Source organism: Bradysia coprophila (genome assembly GCF_014529535.1).
Source record: "Bradysia coprophila strain Holo2 chromosome X unlocalized genomic scaffold, BU_Bcop_v1 contig_12, whole genome shotgun sequence".
Classification (NCBI taxonomy): Eukaryota; Metazoa; Arthropoda; class Insecta; order Diptera; family Sciaridae; genus Bradysia; species Bradysia coprophila.
This window is the reverse complement of record NW_023503293.1, coordinates 1,802,329-1,827,494: the sequence shown is the minus strand read 5'-3', so window position 1 is coordinate 1,827,494 and position 25,166 is coordinate 1,802,329. Positions and strand designations below refer to the sequence as shown.

At 36.7% G+C, this 25,166-nt stretch overlaps 4 protein-coding genes across 6 annotated transcripts; 2 read left to right on the top strand and 2 right to left on the bottom strand.

Annotated features, from left to right (window-relative positions):
- Positions 1 to 671: 671 nt before the first annotated feature.
- Positions 672 to 6,097, top strand: LOC119067569 (PDZ domain-containing protein 8). Of its 2 annotated transcripts, none has more exons than XM_037170651.1 (9): positions 672 to 1,062; positions 1,164 to 1,361; positions 1,435 to 1,627; positions 1,699 to 2,941; positions 3,008 to 3,136; positions 4,680 to 4,983; positions 5,056 to 5,216; positions 5,447 to 5,654; positions 5,721 to 6,097. In XM_037170651.1, the coding sequence occupies exons 1-9, from the start codon at positions 904 to 906 to the stop codon at positions 6,036 to 6,038; spliced, it is 2,913 nt and encodes a 970-aa protein (XP_037026546.1). In that variant the 5' UTR covers positions 672 to 903; the 3' UTR covers positions 6,039 to 6,097. The 2 variants fall into 2 exon arrangements, with proteins under 2 accessions (XP_037026546.1, XP_037026545.1); XM_037170650.1 differs by having other exon boundaries at positions 5,423 to 5,654.
- Positions 6,098 to 7,451: 1,354 nt separating this feature from the next.
- On the top strand, positions 7,452 to 13,103 carry LOC119067566 (actin-related protein 10). The gene is made up of 6 exons (XM_037170647.1): positions 7,452 to 7,607; positions 7,663 to 7,815; positions 7,877 to 7,985; positions 8,041 to 8,293; positions 12,441 to 12,854; positions 12,919 to 13,103. Exons 1-6 carry the CDS (start codon positions 7,552 to 7,554, stop codon positions 13,038 to 13,040), a joined length of 1,107 nt encoding a protein of 368 aa, XP_037026542.1. The 5' UTR covers positions 7,452 to 7,551; the 3' UTR covers positions 13,041 to 13,103.
- A 46-nt stretch (positions 13,104 to 13,149) lies between these two features.
- On the bottom strand, positions 13,150 to 14,154 carry LOC119067567 (40S ribosomal protein S19a). Of its 2 annotated transcripts, none has more exons than XM_037170648.1 (3): positions 14,044 to 14,154; positions 13,705 to 13,775; positions 13,150 to 13,638 (listed from the first exon to the last, which is right to left on the bottom strand). In XM_037170648.1, the coding sequence occupies exons 2-3, from the start codon at positions 13,773 to 13,775 to the stop codon at positions 13,236 to 13,238; spliced, it is 474 nt and encodes a 157-aa protein (XP_037026543.1). In that variant the 5' UTR covers positions 14,044 to 14,154; the 3' UTR covers positions 13,150 to 13,235. The 2 variants fall into 2 exon arrangements, with proteins under 2 accessions (XP_037026543.1, XP_037026544.1); XM_037170649.1 differs by having other exon boundaries at positions 13,981 to 14,086.
- A 1,751-nt stretch (positions 14,155 to 15,905) lies between these two features.
- On the bottom strand, positions 15,906 to 20,295 carry LOC119067565 (tektin-3-like). The gene is made up of 9 exons (XM_037170646.1): positions 20,130 to 20,295; positions 19,484 to 19,570; positions 19,331 to 19,421; positions 19,072 to 19,158; positions 18,165 to 18,270; positions 17,190 to 17,565; positions 16,781 to 16,992; positions 16,414 to 16,722; positions 15,906 to 16,310 (listed from the first exon to the last, which is right to left on the bottom strand). Exons 1-9 carry the CDS (start codon positions 20,199 to 20,201, stop codon positions 16,082 to 16,084), a joined length of 1,569 nt encoding a protein of 522 aa, XP_037026541.1. The 5' UTR covers positions 20,202 to 20,295; the 3' UTR covers positions 15,906 to 16,081.
- Between the last annotated feature and the right edge of the window lie 4,871 nt (positions 20,296 to 25,166).

The window sequence follows — 25,166 nt, the reverse complement described above, 5'->3', positions numbered from 1 at the left end:
ACGGATCTCCTATAACGGCGTGTCCGAACTCTGCAAGGATCTCCTTTCCAGTATGACACGTCTGGACACTGGCTAGTGATCAGCTGTAGATTAAATCTAGCCTGAATCAAAACATTCATGATATAACTTTTTATATACGCCTTTTTGCTATTGGTGTTCTCCTCTACTGTATAAGATAAAACGAAACAAGAAAAAAAACTTTTTTTAACTTGATGAGTTGAGTTAAGTAAAGTGATATTTTGATTGCCCTTTATGAAGAGAAAAGGTCGAACTATAGATACTTGGAAGAAGGTCAAATTAGCAAGTTTCTTGGTTAAGTAGAGCAGATGATCCGCTAATTGTTCAATAACTGGTGAACAGCCTGAGCATCACATACTGGGAGATCAGAAGCTTTTTTTTTTGCATTGACGAATGCAGTTAAAACCAGTCGAACAAATCTATAGTGCAGTCGTTTATCTATACATTGTGTTGCACATACTTTGCATTCTTTCCGCAACATGACTAAACCAAAAAACTAGACTACGTCGCATCTTCTCTTTCTTATAAATTAGCTTAGAAATAAACTTGTGCCCCATCTACATGACTCACCCCACCATGTAATCAAACTTACGCCTGTACTCCACGTTCCAAATTAATTTGTCCCGGTGACAATCCTCACCTCGTGNCTGTCACCATACCTTCATATACCGGGTTCTATAAACGTTATCTCTGGCTTTCCCTTAAAAAAAATCGAAATTAACATGTGACCAATTAAGTTTTAATAATTTCATTGCCCTTACAACTTATAAATACAATATTGAAATGTCCTTCGACTCACTATCCGAGACGACGATCGTTGGAAAATCTGTGTAAAACTAACATCTGTTCGTGGTTGATAAATACTTTAGTGGGAATACATCAAATATGGATTTTACAAGCATATTTTTGCTCTGCCTAATTTCTTGTGTTATTGGTGCTATTTTAATGTTACTTGTCCAATATTATGCGTTTGTTAAATATTTTGAGATGCCTGAAGCTACCAAAGAACAGAAATCAATTAATGAAAAGTATTTATTGCCTGATGTAAGTAACGAAAATGCTTTTTTCTTTTTTGGGTTCAGTTCAGTGCCTTCGATGTGAATTTTTCTTAATTCTTTTTTTTTTCTTTTACTTATTAATTGCAGGCCCTTATGGCCAATGTTCATTCAGCCGATCCAGATAGCAAAAAGCCAGTCATTGCATTCAATTTAGTGTTTCAATTTCTGTTCCACGAATTACGAAATTCGAGTAGAGTGAGAAAATGGTTTTATCGTAAACTAACTGTTGAGTTAGATGAATTAATTACGAAGACTACAACCGGAAAATTTTTCGACAAATTAACAGTAAGCCTGCCAGAAATTTTGTTTGTTTTTTTAGATGTTTTTTTTATTTTTATTCAATTGACATTCCTATTAGATCAGAGATTTGGATCTAGGCTCCCAATTCCCCGAAATAAAAAATATTCGAGTTCACAACGTGGATCTTCACGATACCGAAGGTCATATCGAAGGATTAGACCTACTACTCGACTTGAATTACAATGGAAATTTTAAGATATCCTTTGACGCTGATATGGTACTGGGCAAAAAGGGCTACCTATCTGTTAAAGGTTCGGTCACATAAAACACACCCGAAACAGAAAACTTTTTATCTCAATAATTGACGTAAAACGTATTTTAGTGAAATCAATGTCAGGTTTGGCAAGACTGCAGTTCACTCGTCAACCGTACACGCATTGGTCACTCTGCTTCCTGGGAGACCCAAAAGTGAATCTAGATATTGAAACCCAATTCCAAGGACGTCAAATGCAATCGAATGTTACTAGTTTGATATCGAATCAGATTCGAAAGGCTATACGACGCAAGCACGTTCTTCCCAACTACAAATTACGTTATAAACCATTTTTCCACTTCGGATTTGAGGATGAACTCGACACGAGTGATATAATCATTGATGGTAATGTTGAAGTAAACATTAGTGAATTATCGCGACTGATTGTACCACCTACGATAAACAGTGTATACTGTACCTTAACACTGGCCTCAATTCCCTGGGTACTAGCTAGACAACATGACGATCAGAATGTCATCGTTTCGTTAGACCTCAAAATACATAAAGCGAAAAACCAACAAATTGGCATAATGTTTAAGCAAACGGAGCATAATGTCCAAGTGGAAGCCATCATCCCAAATACACCAGCTACTAAAGCGAAATTCTGTAAAGGGGATGTACTGGTTTCAATTGAAGGTAAAAAGGTGTCTCACATCAATCACATTGCCAAAATTGTGAAAAGTCTGAACCGAAATGTTTTCACGCTAAGAATTGAGAGGCTAGTCGCGGGTGTGATTCGAAACGATGCAGTTTCGGAGGACTTTGAAGTCTATGAAGATTTTAACGACTTTAATATCAGCTTTTCGAAGACTAACGATTCGGTGCAAATCGGAACAAAAATGCTCCGAAAGAATTCGTTCGATAAGACGGCATCCAGTGCGGATTCTAGTCGGTCGAATACACCAACTAATTCGCCTCGAAAACAGGACGAAAGAAACTTTTTGAAAAAGGCCAGAAGTCTTAGCCGTGGCAACAGTGAGACGAAAGCGGCAAGCGACGACAATTCGAGTTGCAAATCAAGTGCGTCGACAAAGGGTCGCGAAGAAAATGATGGGATCGAATTTTTTCAACAGCATTCGACCATTGATTGCGATAAGAATGGTTTCATTCGAATGAATGATTTAGCGCAATTCAAATTGAATGACAATACAACGTTCTTCAATTTAAACGTTTTCGGACGGTCCAACGAGGAAACAGTATTACTTGGATACTTAAACATCCCTATTCTCAATCTACTAGCCGAATGTAATGACTCAAATCTGGGATATTTTGTTAAGCAATATTCCTTGATGCCTCCAGATGCACATAATCTGTAAGGGTTTCACAACTTAAGTAATGTCGAATATCACTCGTTCAATAATCATTTCATTTTCTGCAGTTCTAATCACTCGTTATCATCTCAATCTGGATTCGACCAAAATTTGTGTTTTGGGGATGTTCTTTTATCATTCACCTGGTCAGGATACAATCAGTCATCAGAGAGTGCCAAAAAAATTAAGTCACCACGGTAATGATGGAATTTTCCTTTTTTTTCAGTGTTAGAGTGTAGATCGCCAAAAAAATCGCCAAGATCTTTTTTGGCAATTCGTCACATTTTAACGTTGCTTCACACTCCGGCAATTTTGACAATTCATCATTTTTGTTCATTTATCACCAAGAAAAATCGCCAAAAAAAAATCGCCAAAAAAAATCGCAAAAAAAAATCGCCGAAAAGTGTAGAAACGCCATTATGACAAATTTTCAATTCTTAATGTTTCTTGGCGTTTCTTCACACTTTGGCGATTTTTCTTGGACAACCAAATCAACCAAAAATGATGAATTGCCAAGAAGAATCGCTAGAGTTTGAAGAAAAGATAACAAAAATCCCCATAGTGTGAAGAAACGCCAAAGTGAAAAATAGTTATTTGTATACCAAGGGTAGAAAATACAAAATTCCAGCAATTGAGTTGGAATTTCATATTTCACCCAGAGGTGAACACAACGTATTAATGCGTGCATGTTGTGTTTTGCTGTTTTTATCCACGAAACGAAAACATCGATTCGCCATACCATTTTTGATTTTCGAAAACATACTCAACAGTGACAGTTCGACTGATAAAAGTTCTATTTTCTCCGCATGGGGAAGTAAGTGCTGGACTTTTCTCACTAGAAATGTCATTTAACCAGTCGTCAAGAAAACGAAATTTTCTCAGGGCCTATTGAGGTGAGAAAATAAGTCAAAACACAACACGCGCATGAAAATATGTTTTTGATTGCTCGAAAAACACTGCAGAGTAAAATAAACCAGGCATCGGATAAAACAACTTACATTATGTCTATGAGTATTTTGTCTTTGAAATACATTTCGGTAAAGGATAGTTTGCTAAGGATCGAAATAAACTTTACACTCGCCAAACCATGAAAACACTCAAAAGTTATCGGAAACCACACTTTTTTAGTTCTCTCTCAGCAGACCTTGCAAACAGGTCTAGGGATTCAGACGATGTTTTGCTTAATGGTGGAGTTTGTTTATGTTATTCGTCAAAGAGAGAAATTTGATACGAAGGCGGAGCGTGGTTTCGTGGTTTCAATCCAAGTGATGTCAATAACTATTTCGTAAGAGGATAGTCCCCATAGGATCGAAAAAAACTGTCACTTTCTGTCACTTTTCTAGGATCGAACATACCTTTGATTTATGCTTGGTAAAAGGATAAATTCCGTAGGAGCGAACATATTGCCCTCGCGTTTACTTTCGTAAAAGGATAGATTCCCTAGATTCGAACAAGACATATTTTGCATTCTTCGTGTCTCTTCACACTCTGTGGATTTTTCTTGAGTTTTTTTTTACATTTTCGCGATTTTTCTGGGCGATTTAACAAATCAGCCAAAAATGATGAATTGCCATGAAAAATCGCCAAAGTGTAAAAAAACGCTTCACTTTTTGGCAAACAACGCTTCACACTTTGGCGATTTTTCTTGTTTTTTTTTGTGATTTGATTGCGGCGATTCTTTACGGGAATTAACTGGAATCGCAGTATACTCATTCTTCATCTGGTTTCTTATTGTTGCAGATCATCCACCGATAAATTAGACGAGGATAAAAATGACGGTGCAACCACATCTAAGCAGCATGATTTCATCCGAACACATTTTCAACGTTCAACGCAATGTGATTTCTGTGGCAAAAAGATTTGGCTTAAAGATGCGGTGCAGTGTCAGAACTGTTCCATGTGCTGCCACAAAAAATGCATAAACAAATGCCAAAATTCCACAATATGCGGTCCCGTTGAAGCGACAGCAAATCTGCAACCGCAGGTCGAATTTAAGGTTACCGATGCAGATGTGAACGACGACGAACTGGAGGAATCGGATGAAGTTAGTTCGAATCATTTTCGTCATTCGTCCATTGTTATTGTGGCGATATTAATTAAATGTAGTTTTTCTTAGCCTCGACCGATTTTAGAGCAACACCGACAGAGTTTCAGTGAAATGATCAGCCAGGGAATAAAACGGGTCAATTCGGCAAATAATCTAGCTATTCCAGGCATAGTGGCCGCTATGAATCAAGGAAGTAAGAGTCTACCACCGAGTCCACAACATACTCCCAGGTAAATAACGTGGTAGTCATGCGTAGTGCGTATGAGTAGCGAAGATGAGTTGCAGAGCCATCATCGTGTGCGGGTTGTAAAGTAAATTATTTTGTGATATTTCTGCCAGAGTTATTATTTGGAATGTCAACCAAAATAGTTTACATTTAATTGGCTTAATAGTTAACCGCTTCTACAAAATATTTTTCCTTCCTTCAAACTGCTAGAAAACAATCTCTTGTTAATCAAAGCACAAACCCATTTGGAGTAGTGGCACAGAAATTAGAACTCTTGCCAGATGACATGGCTGACATAACTAGAGAACATATCAACGGCGTCACCGAACCCTTGATTAGCTTTGGAGGTCCTGATGAATTGATGGGATTAGCTAAATCGTCTAGTAGAACTTTGTATGCTGATCTAGAGCCTACCGACCGACTTGCTAAAATCAATAGTTTGGTAATTCTACATTGTGTACTTATCCATCCAGTTTTCCATCTATTAAAAACCATAACATTTATACAGCTCTCGAAATTGCGTATTGCATTGGATAGCGAAACGACGTCTCATGCCAATCTGACTTCATCACTTCATGATCTTAATAAAATTCCAGAAAAAACTCAACACGTCGAAACCGTTCGGGCCCCGGCCGACTCGCATCTACTATTGCAGACAAAAGGACCATCGGTTGAATCTACGAAACGAACGCCGAAAGAGATACAAGACAGCACCAAGAAAGCTTTTCTTATCGGCCAGTCAGAGGAAAGAGTGCAAGCACTAAGTGTTATTATGTTGTATTTGTGCACCGGCTTGCAGTATGCCCAGGGTGTTGCTAATCAATGAACTATTTGATGATGATTTTTGAAATAAAAAAAAAAGATTTGTTGTTTATTTCCGATTTACTTTGCCCTGCTTCGTGAGCTCGAGCACACATCAAGTTAAATTTTCTTTTAACAAATAACAACATACACCGTCAACGGGCTTTTTGCCTGACTGACTGAATGACAATACAAACGATACAAGACCAACGCACTTCAAGCAAAAGTGCTTCGAGTGACAGCTACCATTTTGTAAGAAAAAAAAACTCCAAATTTTGCTAAAATGTGTTTGGTACACTGTCCCGATTCATTACTCTATTTATAACCCTTAGTACAAGAGGAAAACTAGAGATGTTGATCGTAGATACTGTCTTAGTCGAAAACTAATGAACTAATGAAAACTATTCAACCAGCGATGTTGTGTTTAGGCAACGCATTTCAACGCAAAAGTGCTTTTAATGACAGCTGCCAAATAGAGCACTATTTTCTATGAAATTTTATCCCCACTCTTTTTACAGTGTAAAATTTTGTATGAAGCACTGTCAAGTTTCAGTACCCTATTTAGAGTACCACTTTTGCTTGAAGTGCGTTGGTTTAGAGAATGTTTGACAAAATCATAGTGCTGCGGTTGAAATTTAAACCCACGAACTGGTAACTCAATAATTGAATGAGAAATACTCTGTCAACACACTGCGCTATTGAGTTGTTATCATTTTTATGACATAAACTATAAGTACGTTGAAGATAAATCGGTTGACCAGTTTTATACTTCCTGTGAAAATAGCATCATCGAGGAAATTTTAACTAAAACCAACGCACTTCAAGCAAAAGTGGTACTCAAAATAGGGTACTGAAACTTGACAGTGCTCCTGCTCCATACAAAATTTTACACTGTAAAAAGAGTGGGGATAAAATTTCATACAAAAAGTACTCTATTTGACAGCTGTCATTAATAGCACTTTTGCTTGAAGTGCGTTGCTAAAACGCATGCTGCATTTTGACAGTGTACAGTATCTCAGCGACTAGTCAAATGTTTTTGATCATTTTTTAACCCAAAATTCTGAGCCCTAAATTAAGGCAATCCAACAACCGATTCGAAAGATATACAGTTGGAGGCAGCGAAATTTCGGCATGAATTTTCTTCAGCTGTTTTCAGCTGATCCATACATGCGATCAAAACTGTTTATACGTCTATATACGGTTTTACTACTACACGTAAACAGTTTTGATTGCATGTGTTGATGAGCTGTAAAACAGCTAAAGCATGCTGAAAATTCACTGCCTCAGACTCTAGCCGATTTAATCAAGGCTGTATACTGCCATGGATTTAATAATGCCTTTTAGTTAAACTTCCCTCACTGCGTCTTCGAGAAAATTGCGCTTATTACAAAAGTGAACGTTTATTGCATAAAAAAGGTTTTCCCGTTGACAGATGACGTCAACTTTTTTTTGTTTTTTGTTGATCAAGACATCTCAATTTTGCCATTGATGGTGTATCGTACGAAAATTCAGTAATATTTTCGAGTAAATAGTTTAAAATGCCGGTTTATGAAACAGCCCCTGTAGTGTTGGAAATTGGAACAGCTTACACCAAGTACGCTTTACCGGATTATTTCAGTGTAAATTCAATTCAACTAAATTTCTATTAGGCTAGGCTTTGCTGCCGATTCCTATCCAAGATTCATAATACCAACCGAAACGTATGATGTCGACACTAAAACAACGAAAAAGCTGTTCGATTACACGTCCAAAACAGAACTGTACGAGCGTATGGTCGAGTTTATTCAAAAGTTATTCTTTAAGTATGGGATTTGCTTCGGGATGACGGTTTACAGTTTTCTTATATGACTCAACATTTTACAGATATGTGCTAGTCAGTCCGAAAGAACGAAAAGTGGTCATAGTGGAGAGTGTTTTGTGTCCAACGGATATACGTGAAACATTAGCTAAAGTCCTCTTTCGTCATTTCGAGGTCAGTAACTGTTTGATTTTGTTGATCATTTAAAAAAAAAAAATTCCCTTTGCAGGTATTGTCTGTATTGTTCATACCCACCCATTTGGTTGTTCTGTCAACGCTGGCGGTAGAAACAGCCTTAGTTATTGACATTGGTAACAAAGAGGCAACCGTAATACCAGTTTACTGTGGGGTCCAGGTATTGCACGCATGGCAAGCACAGGCAATTGCCGCAGAAGCAGTCCACGATGACATAAAGAGACAATTGATCGAGAGTGGAATCGACCAGGCACTGCTAACTCCAGAAATTATTGAAGATGTCAAAGGTAAAGATTTTACTGAAATACGGACGTTTGGTCGAAATTATCGTAAAATGTTTTCTCATTTTTCTTCTGCATCGATTCGACCGAAACGTCTTTTTTGAGTATTTCTTCATTAGCTTTGATACTAATAGTATGTTTTACTGTGCTATATTTTGCGTTCATCCCAGCCTATTTTAGCCCAGTGGGCTTTAAACGGAAAAGTTTCAATGTGACAGACGTTGCTCTCTGTATATTCTTTGATGGCTCATCCAGCACTTTCGCTATATCTAAACATTCAGCGTAAAATTGTCAGTAAAATTCGGCAATGGTTCCTTTCGTTCCATGTTTGTGCCTAAAGTATGGTTTCCACTTAACAAAAAGTGTGAGAGCTGTGATAGAGCGAGCTGTCAAGTAAACAACGCAAAAATTGAAAAAATTTAATTTTGTCTCTCACACGGAGTACTTTTTTTGTAAGCGGAAATCAAGCCTTAATGTGCTCAAATTCTTCCCTTGACTGAAACTTTTTTCAATAGATTTTAGAATTTAAAAAAATTGTATTTGATCATGAAGGGACTGAAACCGTGATTTTTGTTTGTTCCATTCGCTCTATTCGACGCACATATAGATGAGTAGTTCACATTGATTCCGATACATTTTCTGAATAAGGTCCTTGGGATTAAACATGGGGAAAGAGGTGTAAAAGTTCACTGAAACGATAGGGTATTTTCTTCAATTGTAGTTGATTGAATGTATCGTTTTATCGAGAAAAAGGACAGATTCTTTCGGGTAACACTTTCAGATCGGATCGTTCGACTTATTAAGTTGATAAGAGGATTTATATAACTTTGTCGCGGGCCTCGGTTACATTCTAGCTCGTGCTGGAAACTTCCATTTTTCCTATATTACCAACGATGTAACAAGGAAAAAATTCTTCATAAAATCCTTCCATCTGACCACTCCAATATTATCCATGTACGAATTCAACCCCAAGAATTCTATTCATCGTCGATAAAAACAAAACAAAATCTGTTAGGAATTGCTTAAGGTATCGTGGTAACAAGGAGCAATGTTTGTGTAGAATAGCTCCCATCTCGTTATTCCAATATTATCTATCTGAGAACTCAATCTCAAGATCTACGTCGATAAACCCTGGCTTTCATTCAAGGGAATAGTCGACTCAAAACAGGAACTGTTAGTTGCTAATTTTCGTAGAACCTTTCGAATATCATCTTTATTAAGATTTTATTTTAAAAAGATCAAGCGATTTAACCCGTCTTAAAACACCTACCTTTCACTAAATGTACTCAAAACTAATTCATAAAATTACTATTAAATCATTCTTTACTTAACAACTTCAAGAAAGAATTCTCCTATCAAGGAGTAATACATTCGCACATTGTTTACTTTGGTATTGTACGTTCCAAATTGTGTAAATGGTTACATGCCAGATGGAGACAGTAGACATTAACAATGAATTTCATATCCATTTTCTGACCTGACATTGCGTCATTGTGCAGTAGCAATGAAAACCTTATCTAACCGATATGTTGTCAAGTTCTTAAGCGAATGATTTAAATGACAAAACGCTGATCGAAAATGATATTTATGTGAATTGTTAGGATTTGGCACGTAAACAGTAAAGTAAATTTTTTACTTCCAATTTTTCTCTCGAGCCAATGACTAATACGAAAACGTAACTACGTCGTGAATCGATTGTTTCGATGTTTTTATGGTTCAATTAATTCTTCATTGGCAGTATCTGTAGTAATTCGTACAACTACTGTTTCCTTGGAACGCCAGATTGACTGGATGGGTCTCAGAAAAGTCTCAGAACACAGATCGATTTCTTTTTTCAAAATCGCTTCAACGAATTTCATTTAAATTAAAATGTTGAAAGTTGCTTCTTGTTTAAAATGCCTGCTTTAATGCTAGATTCAGAATAATGCTAACATGGAGACATTGTTATAAACCATTACACCCAGGATAACATTTATACGATATGAAAAATGCGAAGAGGATATTTATTTTTGGTGATTTGACTGTACAGACATCATTCTCTCTAAAAAGAAATAAGACCATTGGAGTAAGCAGTTTACATTTTTCACTCCCTAAAACTAATAATTTCGGGACCTTTCGGTCAGGGCTTTTGTTTCTCGAAGAGGTACAGCGATATATACCTCGGAATCACTTAATCAAAAGGGAAAAAAATCCGGTCTTCACAAAGTCAGGGCGGTAGTTCTAGTCATTCCCGAAAAAAATGATCGATGGCAATACCGGTGAGTCGATTGTTTGAGCTCGAAAACTTTATGAAGACCGACTTGCCGACAGTGTCAGTCAGTGACACTGCTGAGAAATATTATTCAAATCCACGCTCTAGAATATCCGGTTAACAAAAAATCAGGATGGTATTAAATACGGATGGCCTATAATGTCGATGATGACCTGGACAAAATCAAAGGCCAGAACAACGTTCAAAATTTGATTCTATCAAATCTATATTTTCGTAATCCATGAGAATGTGATAGGTTATTGTGTTGCAATGTACGAAAATCGCTTTTTATGTTTCGGACTGTAAACGAGGCCTTTTTCATGAAACATTTTCTGCGTATTTGTTTTGAACGGTTGATTTTTAACACTTATGATTTTTTCTGTTTTTGTCTATTTCAACTAAGTTTTAAAATGTTGAATTTTTCAGCACTAGCCCAAATTTTACAACCGAGCGGAGCTAGATATTATTTTCGACAAATTTTTCACAGATATTATTTTATGTGGACTACTCCAGACCGGATCCTTTATCCATCCTATACATCCTTAATAAACGTTAACTCCAATATAACGCCCACGCATAGATGAGTCCTACTTCTTTCACAAAATCCAGTGGTTTAAGAAATGCATTTTATTTCCGTCTAGATTTTACCATTACTATTTTCCGACCAGACTTTGTACCATCCGAGGTTTTTCGCTAGTCGGACTTGATTACGCCCGGAGTTTTTTTCACCTGATTTAGTGCACGTTTAAATCATGCTCGTTTTCACCACATAAATTTAAATTGGAATTCATTTTATCTGCTAGCCAGAATTAAGTCTTATTCTACTCACACTAATTCAGTTCAGGAGTTTCAGTTCGTCAGAATGAAAAAATCAGAATGTCAGGTACCGATGTTGTAGCGAAACCCATTCAAGAAAAACTATTACTCAAGTACCAACAAACAATGCGGAATGTTAATGACAAATCTAATTTCATGGGTTTACAGCGAGGGGGAAACAACACGAGCGAATGGTGGAACAGTGTTAGACGAATAACTTTATAATAAAGGCGAATAATGAGCGAATGAAGGCGAATAATGGGGAAATAATAGGCGAATAATTGGCGAATGGCCGAACGGTGAGACGGTGGGACAAGATTCTCCATTGTTGTTTCCCCCTCGGTTTACAGAGATTTTATGTTCTCTATTCGATTAGGATAATTGAGTAGCGGCCCAGCGCTGTTTACTTAGTTTTAGTAAACATGAGGTGTGAAAAGATGGAGTTAATAACAAAGTCAAAGCTCCAACGCTCACGCATCTCTGCGAGTTGTTGACATTAACCAGCTCAGTGGATCCAGACTCAAGTCAAGTCTATTCGATTAGGATCAGGATCATAGATAGATAGATTCATTAGGGTGTTGGGAGGCTTCTTACATTCAGAAGTAGGAACCCAGATCAAAGATCCTTCGTTCCCTACTCCATGACGTTACTACTTCTATTAGGGAAATTTCATATTGGAGTCCCGGATACCCGAAGATGCGAAACCTGAGATTGGTATATATCCGACAATTGTTAAGGAATTCCTCTTCGAAATCAGTATCATGCTAGTAGGTATCTGCAATTGTTCTTACTTTGATCGTTTACGGTAGGTAGATGGTTAAAATAGTTGAACAATGAGTTTGGTCGTCCTAAGCTGAAAGAAGCATTTTAAACTCATCTCCGTTTGTAAATTGCTCTATGTTCTGGTTTAGCCTAATCAATTCTATTTTGTGGTAGACATCTCACACTTTGTCGGCCTCCCATTGTATAAGAGACCGCATTTACTTTATTAGCACCACGGTGACCCTTCTTTGTGATTCAGTTTTCATCTAGAAACATGCCAAGTTCAATCCAACTAATTTGCTTCCATTTCTCTTAAACCTTTAGTTCGAACATGTTTTGTCACAACCTACGAACGAGCACAAAAGTATCGAAACGATGATCCACCCATGCCGTGCCCAGACGTACAATATTCGATAAATGGGAAAAAGGACATAAAAATCAGTGGTAAACTGCGCGAAACAGCATTCGAAGTTATGTTTCCCGAGGACAACGATCATCTCGGATTGCCGTACATCATCCTGGATACGATACTCAAATGTCCACTGGACATACGGCGAGAATTGGCGGAAAATTTGTTTCTTATCGGCGGATCGACAATGGTTATGGGATTGATGGCTCGATTGAAAGTCGAACTGTTGGAGCTGCTCAAATCGGACATGTATAAAAACAAATTGTTTCTCGATTCGGTCAAATTTCATACGGCTCCGGCGAAAGCGAATTTTACTGCTTGGTTAGGAGGTAAATTTTGGATCGTTTGATCGATTGATTTTGAACTTTTGTTGGTAATGGAAACCAATTCCAGGTTCAATTTATGGCGGAACAGATCTGGTCCAATCACGATCACTAACTCGCGAGGCCTACTCAAAAACCGGTCGGGTGCCCGATTGGTCGACGGTAGAGGAGAATCGATTCATCGGTCAATAAACATATGCAAATGTAATGTCAATCGTAAACGATTCCATAATAAAACGATTATTTATTTACCTTTACTCCGCGTGTACCACTTTTGATTGCAGTAAAGAAAACCCTTCGATTAAGACCAAAAATTGTTGGAAATTTTCATTTATTCCCTCGATTTTTGCATTTTTTTTCCACAATTCAAGTTTACACTTTGAATGATCAAGATATGGTGATCACAGCGGCTGCGGCAGCTTTAATGGCAGCTCTTTGATGGGTGACGATCTGATTCGCGATACGATCCAAGTCTCTCTGTCCTTGTGGTGTCAATTTGCGACCACCCTCTGGGCCCTTCTCAATCAATTTGACTGCTTCCAAAGCCTGTAGAGCTTTGCGTGCGGCCCCATCAGCGGATCTACAGAAATGTGACGGATGAACACCGTTACGTTTACGTCCACCGTAAATCTTGGTAATTGATCCAACACCAGCTGGACTGCGGTGATACAAATGGCGTAAAATTGAAGCGCATCGTACGTAGAACCAGTCTGGATCGTCTGGTGAAAGTTCCTTGAATTTGGCGGTTTTGATAATATCCATTTGTTCAGGCACTTTTAGTTTACCGGATCTGAATTGGAAACAGAATTTTAGAAAAATTTGAGGTTAGGTGTCGATGTTGATTACAAACACGTACTTCTTCAAGAAAACCGCTACGGCCTTCACAATTGCGGCTTGATCAACGTCTTTAACTGTAACACCAGGCATCTGAAATAGAGGAACACAAACTTAGCGTCGTTCACGAGACAGTCTCAGTCAAAGAAATAAATAAAACCAATCGCCACATGTAACATGGTAACATCAACAATGTTAAAAGTGACTTTTTTACTAAATTAAATCGACAATTTGCACAAATCAATTATTTCAACGTAAACCGTTTGCGAATGATTTCATTTTAAATTGGAAAACATACATTTTGCTATAACTAATCCAAAAAATTTAAAGAAAATTAAAGAGAATCAAAATTTCGTTCTACCTTGGTTGACAATGAGAACCGGAAAGAGAAATTTTATTTGTCGTGAAGTTGGTTGTGCGTTCGAAATGTCCAATATGGAGACGTGAATGACATAAATATAGTCAGGAGTTGGTTCGGTATAGTGCATATTGAAACAGTGTTGTTAGTGATTTTAATATTTCTTTGAGCGCGAATAGAAACTCAAAAATGTTCACTTAGATGTAAATGTTAGTATTGTGAGTGACAATTGAAGGGGAATCGACGTATTGTTCTCGATCAAAATACGAACAATCATTAAATACCAAATTTATTTGGGACAAACAATGGAAATGACTTTTTGAGTTCCCTGTCAGCCTTAATCAACGTACTTAACACTGTTACCTACATAAGGTTATGAAAGAAGAAAGAACAGGTAAAGACACTAAACTGTTATGATCAGAGCGAGAAAACCGAACTTGCCTTGGGGTACTAAATTAACCAATGGCTTGAATCAACTTTAAGTTTAATTTAAAGTAAAGTGGATTCAAGCCAGGGGTTAATTTGCTTTAAATTAAACACAAAGTTGATTCAAGCCAGTAGTTAGTTTCCTTTAAATAAAGTTGATTGAAACTATGTGTTAATTCATTTTAAATTAAGCTCAAAGTTGATTCAAACCAGGGGTTAATTTGCTTAAAAGTAATTTCAAATTTGATTGTAACCAGTGGTTAATTTGCTTTAAATTAAACTTGATTCAAACCAGTGGTTAATTTGCTTTAAATTAAACTTAAAATTGATTGAGGCCAGTGGTTTGAATGAACTTTGATATTAGTTTAAAGCAAATTAACCTCTGGTCACAATCAAAGAATTTAAGTTTAAGAAAATTAACTTCTGGAGAATCATAAAGCTTAGTGACATATTTCTGGCCAAGACATTCTTTAAATCGATTTTTTACCATGAATCCATGATGGCTTATTTTTGGTCAAATGGAGAAAAATGTAGAACAGAACCAGATCTACATTATTCTCCATTCGGCCAAAAATGAGCCATCATGGCTTCATGGTAAAAAATCGATTTAAAGAATGTCTTGGACAGAAATATGTCACTAAGCTTTATGATTCTTTGAGTTTAATTTAAAGCAAATTAACCTCTGGTTATAACCTCAAATTTGGTTTAAAGCAAATTAACACCTGTTTGAACCAAGGTTCTGAAAGAACTTCTTTCAGAACCTTGGTTTGAACCAACTTTAAGTTTAATTTAAAGGAAATTAACCTCTGGTTACAACCAAATTTGAATTTACTTGATCTACAGGCAATGTCATGGGCAATGTGGGAACTTTCGTGTATGTTCTGGTTTGAAAATAGATGAAAATATGAGATTTAATGTTTTTACTTTTGAGAAGACGGACACTTGATAATGGTCCCGATTCGACCGAACCTTTAGTAGTTGTAAATAAATTAATTCTGGGGAGGTGCGGGAAATGTGTTGAACTATCCATTTGTGTAGGAATATCCTACAACATCCTAAGCAACCTATTTCATTCTATTTCTTAGTTCTGATCGAGTTTGAATGAAATTTGGTGCAATTTGGCCCTTTAATTCCGGATATGGATATAGATATAGAGAAGGAAAGTGAAGTTAGGTGTAGGAAATTGGGAAGGGAAATTTCATAGCAAATTTATTATTTTGGAAAGGTCTTAACGAGTTCTGGGATATTCAGAAATTGGAAACAAGAAAGAAAAGCGCCTCACCGTGTATCAGCCGGTCAATTTTTTTTTTTTTTTACTATTTCTTGGTCTATGCTGATGCACATCTCTTTGTCAATTGGCCTCCAATATGGACAACCTTATTATTCCAACATTCACAAAAACACAAACAATCAAACTTTAAGGATGTTAAGATTTGATACTCGATCAAGATTCGTAAAATTTTATTTATTTCAATTTATGATGGCAAGTGGCAAGCATGTTATTGACTGTGTATACCGAGAATGCTTTATAAAACAACAAAACAAAGCCTAAGGTGAAGACTAAGTTGATCTAGGAACATGATGTTTGTGAGTGTAGTAAGCTGGATCACATTTTTTAATATTTGATCAAACTATCGACGGGAAAAGAACGACGAATTCCCATACATTTTTCCCGATCGATGAAGAGTGCGTTCACTTTCTTTTTAAGATTGGATTCAAGATTGGCCTTCGTTTGTAGCAAATGTTGATGTTGACCTTCAGCGTCCTTTAGTTTGCGATGCAGTACGTTAATGGACTCTTGAATTTCATGAACTTCTTGCACCAGTCGAACATGAGCAAAGTCCCTGCGAGTAAGATTTATAGAAATTTGAGTCAAGATTGAAGATAATGGTAGTAATGGTGATAGCAATGCAGAGTTCTTTTAATTTGAACATAGTAACTACTTACTTGCACTGTTCGAGACCAGCCCGGTGTCCTCTAGCTTCTAAACGTGTTTGGGCTACTTTTAACGGATTCGCTTTGTCTTGAATGGCTTTTCTCAACAAGTCGATATTCCTTTCAATGTCGAAAATCTCCTGCTGTGTCTTATGCAAGTGTAATTGCATATTGTTCTTTGCTTCACACATTTCCGATGACCGTTTGTTTAGTGCATTATTTGTACCGCTCCAACTATTCCAAGTCAATGATGCAACGCTATTGATTAAAGTGTCAGTGTTACTACGAAGTTGGGCCGATTTACCGCGCTCTTCTTGCGATCTGTAAGAAATCAATTTGGAGAATACAAAGTTGATTATTGTCACTATTTTCAATTTACTTGTTGATTCGGAGACTGGTGGCCCTAGACCACGTTTCAATGCTGCTAATTGTCGGATCATATTTTTCAATTCCATCGAAATAGTTAATTGCTCGACTGAAATTGCTCAACTTATGACAAACAGTGTCTATTTCCAATGTCGACTCTTTATAAATAATATCTTCTTGGAGTGCGTGTTGACATGCTCTCAAATCGGATAGTTGTTTATCAATCTAAAACAGTCGTGTTGATGTTTTCAACGATCGAGTGGTACACGTTAACGCAGAATATACAGAAGAGATCATGTAAATGGCCTGAATATGCTTAATGTATTCGGCCATTTACATGGCCTCTGCTGCAATCTACTATTTATCTGTAGCTAAAATAATAAATTTGCTGAAAAAAAAAATGGATGTCAAACATTATTTACCATGTCCAGGCACATTTTCAACTTTTCTTGAGAATTTCGTAAATTATCAACTTCAGTCAAAAGACTTTTCTCGACGTTATCATGAACTTTATTGATTCCTTGTCGACTTTCTCTGTGATACAGACATTCCTGAGCTATGTGCAGAGGCGGATCAAGATCCTGCAGAGCTTTATTCGTCTTTCGACGAGTGTCCGACAACAACGCATACTCGGACAATAGTTTTTCCAATTCGGTATTCAATTCGTTCCGCCAGAATGTTAAATCCGTTAACCGTTCGCCCAGCCTACGGCCGGCATCCCGTTGAGATTGCGAAGTTTTCTCATCTGTTTGCCGCATTAATCTAACGGCATCATTTCGCAAACGTTCGGATTGGTTCCTGTTGCAAATAGGGGGTTTTGTTAAAACGACATTATAAAGTCATGATACAGTCAGAGGCAGTGAATTTTCAGCATTAATTTGCTTCAGCTGTTTTTCAGCTTATCCACACATCCAATCAAAACTGCTTATATTCGTTTATACGGTTGAAGCTGCTACACATACGTGCGTGGTAGTCGTAAAACGCTATAAAGACGTATAAACAGTTTTGATGGGTTGTGTGGATCAGCTGAAAAACAGCTGAACGAAATTAATGCTGAAAATTCACTGCCTCTAACTGTACGAATAACTCTGCCCCACAACGCATACAAAACTGATATGAGTGCAAAAGAAATACAAGATTTTGTAAGACAATTTCGTGCGTTTATTCTCTAAAAATCTTGCATCCCTTCCACAATAAGTTTTTTATGCCTTTTTGAAACGCAAGCAAAAGTGCTATTAACGACAGCTGCCAAAGAGAGTACTGCTTTGTATGAAAAAAGTGTCCTAATTTTTTTACAATGCCAAAATTTGTTCGATACACTGTCCAGTTTCAGTACTCATGTTTGAAGTGCGTTTTCGGGTAGAACTGGCCATAGTTTTACAGTTAAGAATTTTTACCTGTTTATATCGGACTCGGTAAATGTAGCCATATTCGAATTAAACCATTCCGACGGAGTATATCGAGTGTACAGAGCAGCACGAGCAGCACTAGAGTTAGTATTTTCTGTCGAAAGGACAGAAATTTTATACGAAAAAATTTGACTATAACCATAGCACTCTAGCTCCAAGCATGAACACTTAAATATGAGATGTCAAATTTTACGCAAAATTATATGTGGTTCACACAAAGAAAACATGACTCAATACCCTCTCTAGACTGTTATGACGGGGAAATCTTCTTTTGTACGAACTTGCGGGAAGTGTCAATGAAGTAGAACTTCTTTTGTGTAAGCGTTTGAACGTTCTAGCAAGTTCTTTGTTTAAATCAAATTTCAAAGTTCCTTCAAAAAACATTTTCCCAGTGGTAATGTTCTCTAGCAATTATAAACTTCGTTTTGACGTAGTCACAATATAGCCTTATTTGGACAAGTATGACACTGGCACAAGCCATATCTACAACACAAAAAGAAACACAAATTTTAAACTTTATTTTATTTTGGCTCACCAAAATGATGACCCAACACAAAAAAGGTCATCACAAACACAAACTATATACTTTCTCACACCAAAACAGTGACAAAAGACATAATTTATTTTTAAAAGTGTGAAAGTTTCTATGACAGTGTACACTGTACGTTTTTTCCACACTATTTTTCCTAGTTTACCTAGTTTGCTAGAGAGGGTATTGCTTGCTTCTTTACAAAGAAAAGATGCATATGATAACTATGATTACAGCAGACTCCAAATTTTTTCCATGTTAATGGCTGGAGGTGCTATGATATGACACGCTTAAAATTTGTATTATTCTTTATTAAACATCTCCAGCTAATTAACAATGCGAAATGTACTGAAATGGCGAATGTACCTGAGTGATAGGATCGAGCTGCAGCAGTAGGATTTCGTTCGAATCCATTTACCAAGTTTGGAAATATAATTGGTTGATGGGACAGATCTGCAGAATCAAATTAAAGTGATAGCTTTCGTGATAGTGGAATGAGTAGATCGGTCAAAATACAGTATTACTGCTTCAGCAGCAGTGCTGTGGTATGACGAAATCTTTCTACATTTTTTGAGCCTGTGGCTAAGCCTAATTTTTGTATAAATAAAACAAGTTAAAAACTTACTATTTGAAGCTAAGCCAGGATCAAGTAATTCATTTGTAACGCATTGTTCAGGTAAAGGGTTATGAGTTGGCCATGGATGCGGATAGGGAATCTGCAGAATAAAAAGTGTTTTTGTTATTCCGTTTTCGTTGCGACATATATAAGACAACAAACTTCATAAAAACTGCTGGATCGAACTGCTTGAGGCTCGGTAACTTGCTTCCAGTCAAGAGTTGGTTGCGATGTGGTAACGCTTTTCGGCTAGTAAATGGAATTGAAGAAACGATTAATGAATTGCTCTAATCGTTTGACAACAGATGAAATGAAATTGTAGGCTAGGCAAGTGATGTTTAGGTAATTATGTTTCTGTTCTCGTTAGAATTGTGTATTTCTTAACCGCCACTGGTGGTCAGCTAGAGCTACGCGTTTATGAGTCTCGAAACATTTCTAGATGAGGTGCAGTGGAACAACCTATGACGTCATTCATACGGTTTCTTTCGAAGGAAATATAACTCTAAAATTTCATTTGCACCTGACCAATCAAATTAGTTACATAAGATTCCAAGAATTGACGGTATTCGGATTGTTTGCCATAGATATCACCATAAATGTTCCATTTATCTATCAAGCTGTCTTTTACTAAGCGACGATCAAATGCTCGATTTTCAATGAACGATGAGGCGTTCCACTTCATATTCAATTCAAATCTTCTTCTTCGTCTTTTACCAGGAAAAAAAAACTTTAAGCGTTAGGTGTGTATACTATGTATGTGCGGGAGAATTATTTGAAATGTTTTTGAACCTCAATGAGCAAATCTTACGAAAAGCGATACACTTGACTGTTGAAGCACTTTTTTTAAACTTTTTGCCGGAATAAATGGATATGGATACATTTTCAGTAATCCATTTGCTGTTAGAAATTCCCACTATTTTCAGAGGTAGACCACTTTGCCCCGTTAAAGTATGTTCGTCTAATGGAATTTTCATTCCCGTCGCACAAATAAATGGTATATATTGAACAAACATTCCCGTTGCATGGCAGTTCACATTTTTCCGTATATAGGTTAATGATTTGCGTGTTCTATAAAAGGAAGTACTTAAAATGGGAACATTCCGATGAAAGATTGTCTTGTTTTAATGTGGTTTTATGGATTTCAGTTTAACTTGTTGCGATAGGTGCAAAGCGAAACCCCTATTAACCGTAAGCATAATGTGGGAAAGGTTAAGTCAGTGTGATCTGAAGCAGAATTTAATTCATTGATTGGACATCACACTTTATATTACGATATGAACTTGGGTTGTTCAATTGATTCCAACTTCCAACAGTAAATGTATAGTTGAATTTTGGATATCCAGCCAAGCAGACTACATCGTCCGATAATTCTGGAAAAATTCAAACAGCAACGATCCGATCTTGTGCCCAACCAACGCACTTCATGCAAAAGTGGTACTCTAAATAGGGTACTGAAACTTGACAGTGCTCCATACAAAATTTTACACTGTAAAAAGAGTGAGGATAAAATTTCATACAAAAAGTACTCTATTTGACAGCTGTCATAAATAGCACTTTTGCTTGAAGTGCGTTGGCCCAACTTCTGATATGTTGCTTACTGGACACATCTCGATAAAAATCAAACATTTATAAATTAACCCAAATCGACGCACTTCAAGCATGATTGGTACCCTAACCCTAAAAAATGTTGGTACTGTAAAAAATATGAAAGTATACTCTATAGGTATGGTCTAATGTCAAAATTTGTATGAAGGGGAGGAAAGAGCGATTTCCTATAAACAAACTCACCTTTTAATGAAAAGAAAGGTGATTTTTTTAAAATATGAAATTGCTATTTCCCCCAGTTTGTATGGACATATCACACCTGGTTTGTACTTTCATTGACTACAATCACTCATACCTGCAGTGCATAGCGGTCTGTACCACCTTACTGACAAGCCGAAAACGAACGATAGCATCCACAAAGCTCAACGCTTTTGCGAACATTTCGTCAACAATATTTTTTTGGTTATGACTGACGTTTGGATGACGTTTTGACAGATCAAATAACCTTGGCACAGACTTATAGACTGTTATGATCAGAGCTGGAAAACAGAAGACTAGTTAATTATAACTTGCCTTGGGGTATTTCTTTCTCTTTCATCACAATACTCTACTGTCTTACGTTACGAAACTTGACAGCTGCAATGTAAACTTTTCTATATAGTGTTCAAGTAAGAGAGATGGCGAAACGACAACTTATTGTTCCATCTCGGGGTCTGCTGTCAGATTCTTTTGTTATATCGAAAACAGCAGACCCCGAGTTGATTTTCCATCTCGCTCTACTTAAACACCGTATAGATTATTGTCAATGTCGTTTTCGTTTGAGACGTCAAATTCACTGTCCACCTCAAAGCTCGAAAAATTTATTCGAAACTTTTATTTTGTGTAAGGTTAGCTGGATGAAATTATAGTGAAAGTATACAGCCTTGGATGAAATTGACACTTACCAAAGCACCAAGCAGGGTAATAGAAAAAAATAAAGTAGTACTTTAATCGAAGTATGCGAATATTTCCATGCCTTTTTTTCATAATGTCATTGCAAAATTACCATTAAGGCTGCTAATTGTATTATTGGTATCAAAATACTACTCTATTTGACGTGAAAAAACCTCTATTACCCTGCTAGGTGCTTTGCACTTACTTTACATATATTTGTGAAGAAATCATTATTTGAGAACACAGTGTTCTACGAGAGACAACTGACAAGTTTAAATTCGCTAACGCAGGGCCCCTGCAGGGGTATCTGTCGAAGTTGTTGTTTATTTGAGGAATTTGATACAGCAGCAGCAAATTGGTCAAAACTGGTCTATCTCTCAAATGATCTATGATCTATAAAGTGCTATCATTGAGGGAAATGTCAAATATTTTTGAATGGATAATAAATCGAAGTTTAAAGTTCATATTTTCGAAGTAAAATTTGTATATGTTTATCTCTCATTTTGACACTTCAATCAAGACCAGTTAAGTGTAACTGAGCCAAAATCTCAAATGAAGTTTTGAAAGCCGACACAATTAAAACAAGAAACAGAAAATGTGACTGACAGATACGCGTACAATAACACTAAAATGGGTAATTTTGTGTGTGCAGAATCGTAATGAACGATAGTATTTGTCACAACAATCGCCCATATACATTTCCCATCAATAAAGCAAAACAGCGACTGTGATGTGGGATTGGAATTGGGCTCATAACCAGATCTACATTTTTCTCCATTCGGCCAAAAATGAGCCATCATGGCTTCATGCTGAAAAATCGATTTAAAGAATGTCTTGGCCAGAAATATGTCAGTAAGTTTTATGATTCTTTAATTTTCTCGGTGTTCCCAGAGCGTTTCGAAAACACCCTCGAAATGAGATTTCCAATTTTTTTTTTCGCCTAGGTGAACAAATAACTATTGACACCACTGGTTTCACTTTTATCAATATCAAGTTGAACACAATCTACGCGAGCACATTTCAATCGTTAACTAGCAACGAAAACTCAAAGTGAAGTTAGGGGTTTTAATCTTTAACAAAATTTTAGGTCAATTATTAAGCAAGCCTTAGTGGAAAGCTTCCAGCTGCACTGTTTCTATACGAAAATAAAATTTCAGAATTTTCTTCCCCGACTAGGGCCTTACATTCGGTGGTTGATAGTCAACCATTGTAAACTTGCTTGTAGCGTAAACTTTTCAACTTACAACTATTGGTATTGGTACGCTTGATTTAAGATGCTCCTGCTTAAAACTAACACCACGTCCAAATGGAAATGGATCCAATTTCAGCAAATGTGCATCTTCCGATTGCCAGCACATCATTGTAAGTAAAGTAGAAAAGAAAAATTGGCACAACCGAATCTAATTAAACTAATCGCACATTCACTTCAGGCGTTCAAGTTTGCTGAACATAAATCATAAACCGAACTGATGCAATGGTAGAAGATATCTGAAAGAAATACCATGAATGATGAAAAGCATAAGTATTTCCACAAAATTTCAGTGTTTATGGCTTTGCTGAACATTTTGATAAAAATAGATTTCGCATGATATATATTTCGGGTTAAAATTATTTTATTTTTCTGAACAGTTCATATTGAACAAACTTTATGACAAGCATAAAAAGTGATGGTAAAAATGGTAATGTGGCCCAATTCGATTTGTGTTTTCGACAAAGCTTTCAATTGGAATTGTAGTGCAATTCTTGTTACACTGCTGGAATAAGAAAATTGCTTTCGTATAATTGAATCAGCCACAAAATCCTTAACATGAGTAAAAAGTGACGCAATTTTCATCCAAAAAAAGACCGGAATCTTTTTCAGTGACGCATTCTACGCAAAAATTTTAGCAGCAAAAATTTGACCTACGGAAAGAGAATTTTACCAAAGTAAAAAAGAAGTTTTTTGATCGAAATAATTTTTACTTTACTAGTGAGGTAATGTGGCTATTCCCTCACTAGTGAAAACATTTTCCCTCGCTCGTATCATAATATTCTATTATACGAAAATGATATTTGCACACCCCTCCGCAACAATATTTGAATTGCCAATAGTATATTATGCATTAGTACATAAATTCAAACCGTCAATAAAAACATTTTAGACAGAGGTGTACAGATATATCGAGATAAACAGATTTTCCCTAGAGAGATAATGCGAGGTTATCGTTCTAGGCAGATAAAGTATTTTATCGCATACGCGGTGTGATTCCCCGAAAAAATTATTCACCTAGGATATATAAACAAACATTATACTTCTGTAAATTGTCAAAGTGTCATTCGCATATCTTGTTGTCTCGTTTTCGCTTATGTGATAAAATAGTTATTTACGTATCTGTTGTGGACGGTATATTTTAGGCAATTTCGCGAGTTGTAGCCCGAACGAAGTGAGGGCGACAAGCGAAAGTGCCTAAAATAAACCGTCCACAACAGATGCGTATACAACTTTTCATGCCGAGGGCCCAAATTACGAGAAAAATTCCGTAATTTTTGCCCAAGGCATGAAAAAGAATTTTCATGCTTCGGGGCCGAAAATGAGGGCAATTTTTCGAATTTTATCGGGTTTCCGGCCCTCTGCATGAAAACTCACATGTGCACCTGTTTGGGACGGTTGATTTAAGGCACTTTCGCTTGTAAGCCTCACTTCGTTCGGCCTACAATCCGCGAAATTGCCTAAAATCAATCGTCCAAAACAGGTACACAAATGACTAATGCACGTATGACAAGCCGTCTCGGCAAGCCTCGACCGCATTGTCATACGTGCATAATATTTATTAAAACGACACTCACCAAGGTATTGCCAAGGTATTATAAAGAAGATATTCGCACACTGTATGAGAATTTGGTTGATTTGAAGTATCATTATGAGGATGGTTGAAGTTGAAAGCAAAAATATCACATTTAGACCTATAACCACGACAGAGTAAAATTAACCAGGCAGGAGCGCTACTTTGACCTGAATAATGTAGTAGCCCAACATTTTTGCGAATAAAATTTTTCAATTTTTGTCAGTGTTCATTTGAGTTCATTTTCATACAGTATCTAACAAGAAAATTTTCATACAGTGTATTAGGTCCCTTATTTACGTTTCCAAAATGCACTGCTCCTGCCTGGTTTATTTTACTCTGCCGTGCTATAACACTTCTTTGTAGTTTAGACTTCTTTAAGTTGAAGTCGCTGAATAATCAATATTGATCAATGTATAATTGGGCTTCGGCCTGTTCGTTGGAACTATAAATAAATAAATAAATAAATACTATCAATAGATCGAAAGGTTGACAATGAATTGATTTCCGGAGAAGAATATTTGATTTGATCGGAAAATTTTCGG

Excerpts from the sequence above, each read along its gene's own strand:
- LOC119067567 (XM_037170648.1), bottom strand. The coding sequence starts at position 13,775 with ATGCCTGGTGTTACAGTTAAAGACGTTGATCAAGCCGCAATTGTGAAG. Across the intron at positions 13,639-13,704 it reads GTAGCGGTTTTCTTGAAGAA|ATCCGGTAAACTAAAAGTGC; the intron begins GTACGTGTTTGT and ends TTTCCAATTCAG.
- LOC119067569 (XM_037170650.1), top strand. The coding sequence starts at position 904 with ATGGATTTTACAAGCATATTTTTGCTCTGCCTAATTTCTTGTGTTATT. Across the intron at positions 3,137-4,679 it reads AAAAAAATTAAGTCACCACG|ATCATCCACCGATAAATTAG; the intron begins GTAATGATGGAA and ends TTATTGTTGCAG. Across the intron at positions 5,655-5,720 it reads TTGCTAAAATCAATAGTTTG|CTCTCGAAATTGCGTATTGC; the intron begins GTAATTCTACAT and ends ACATTTATACAG.
- LOC119067566 (XM_037170647.1), top strand. The coding sequence starts at position 7,552 with ATGCCGGTTTATGAAACAGCCCCTGTAGTGTTGGAAATTGGAACAGCT. Across the intron at positions 7,816-7,876 it reads ATTCAAAAGTTATTCTTTAA|ATATGTGCTAGTCAGTCCGA; the intron begins GTATGGGATTTG and ends AACATTTTACAG. Across the intron at positions 8,294-12,440 it reads AATTATTGAAGATGTCAAAG|TTCGAACATGTTTTGTCACA; the intron begins GTAAAGATTTTA and ends TTAAACCTTTAG.
- LOC119067565 (XM_037170646.1), bottom strand. The coding sequence starts at position 20,201 with ATGTATCCATATCCATTTATTCCGGCAAAAAGTTTAAAAAAAGTGCTT. Across the intron at positions 19,159-19,330 it reads TCCTGGCTTAGCTTCAAATA|ATCTGTCCCATCAACCAATT; the intron begins GTAAGTTTTTAA and ends TTGATTCTGCAG. Across the intron at positions 16,311-16,413 it reads GCTGGTCTCGAACAGTGCAA|GGACTTTGCTCATGTTCGAC; the intron begins GTAAGTAGTTAC and ends TCTTACTCGCAG.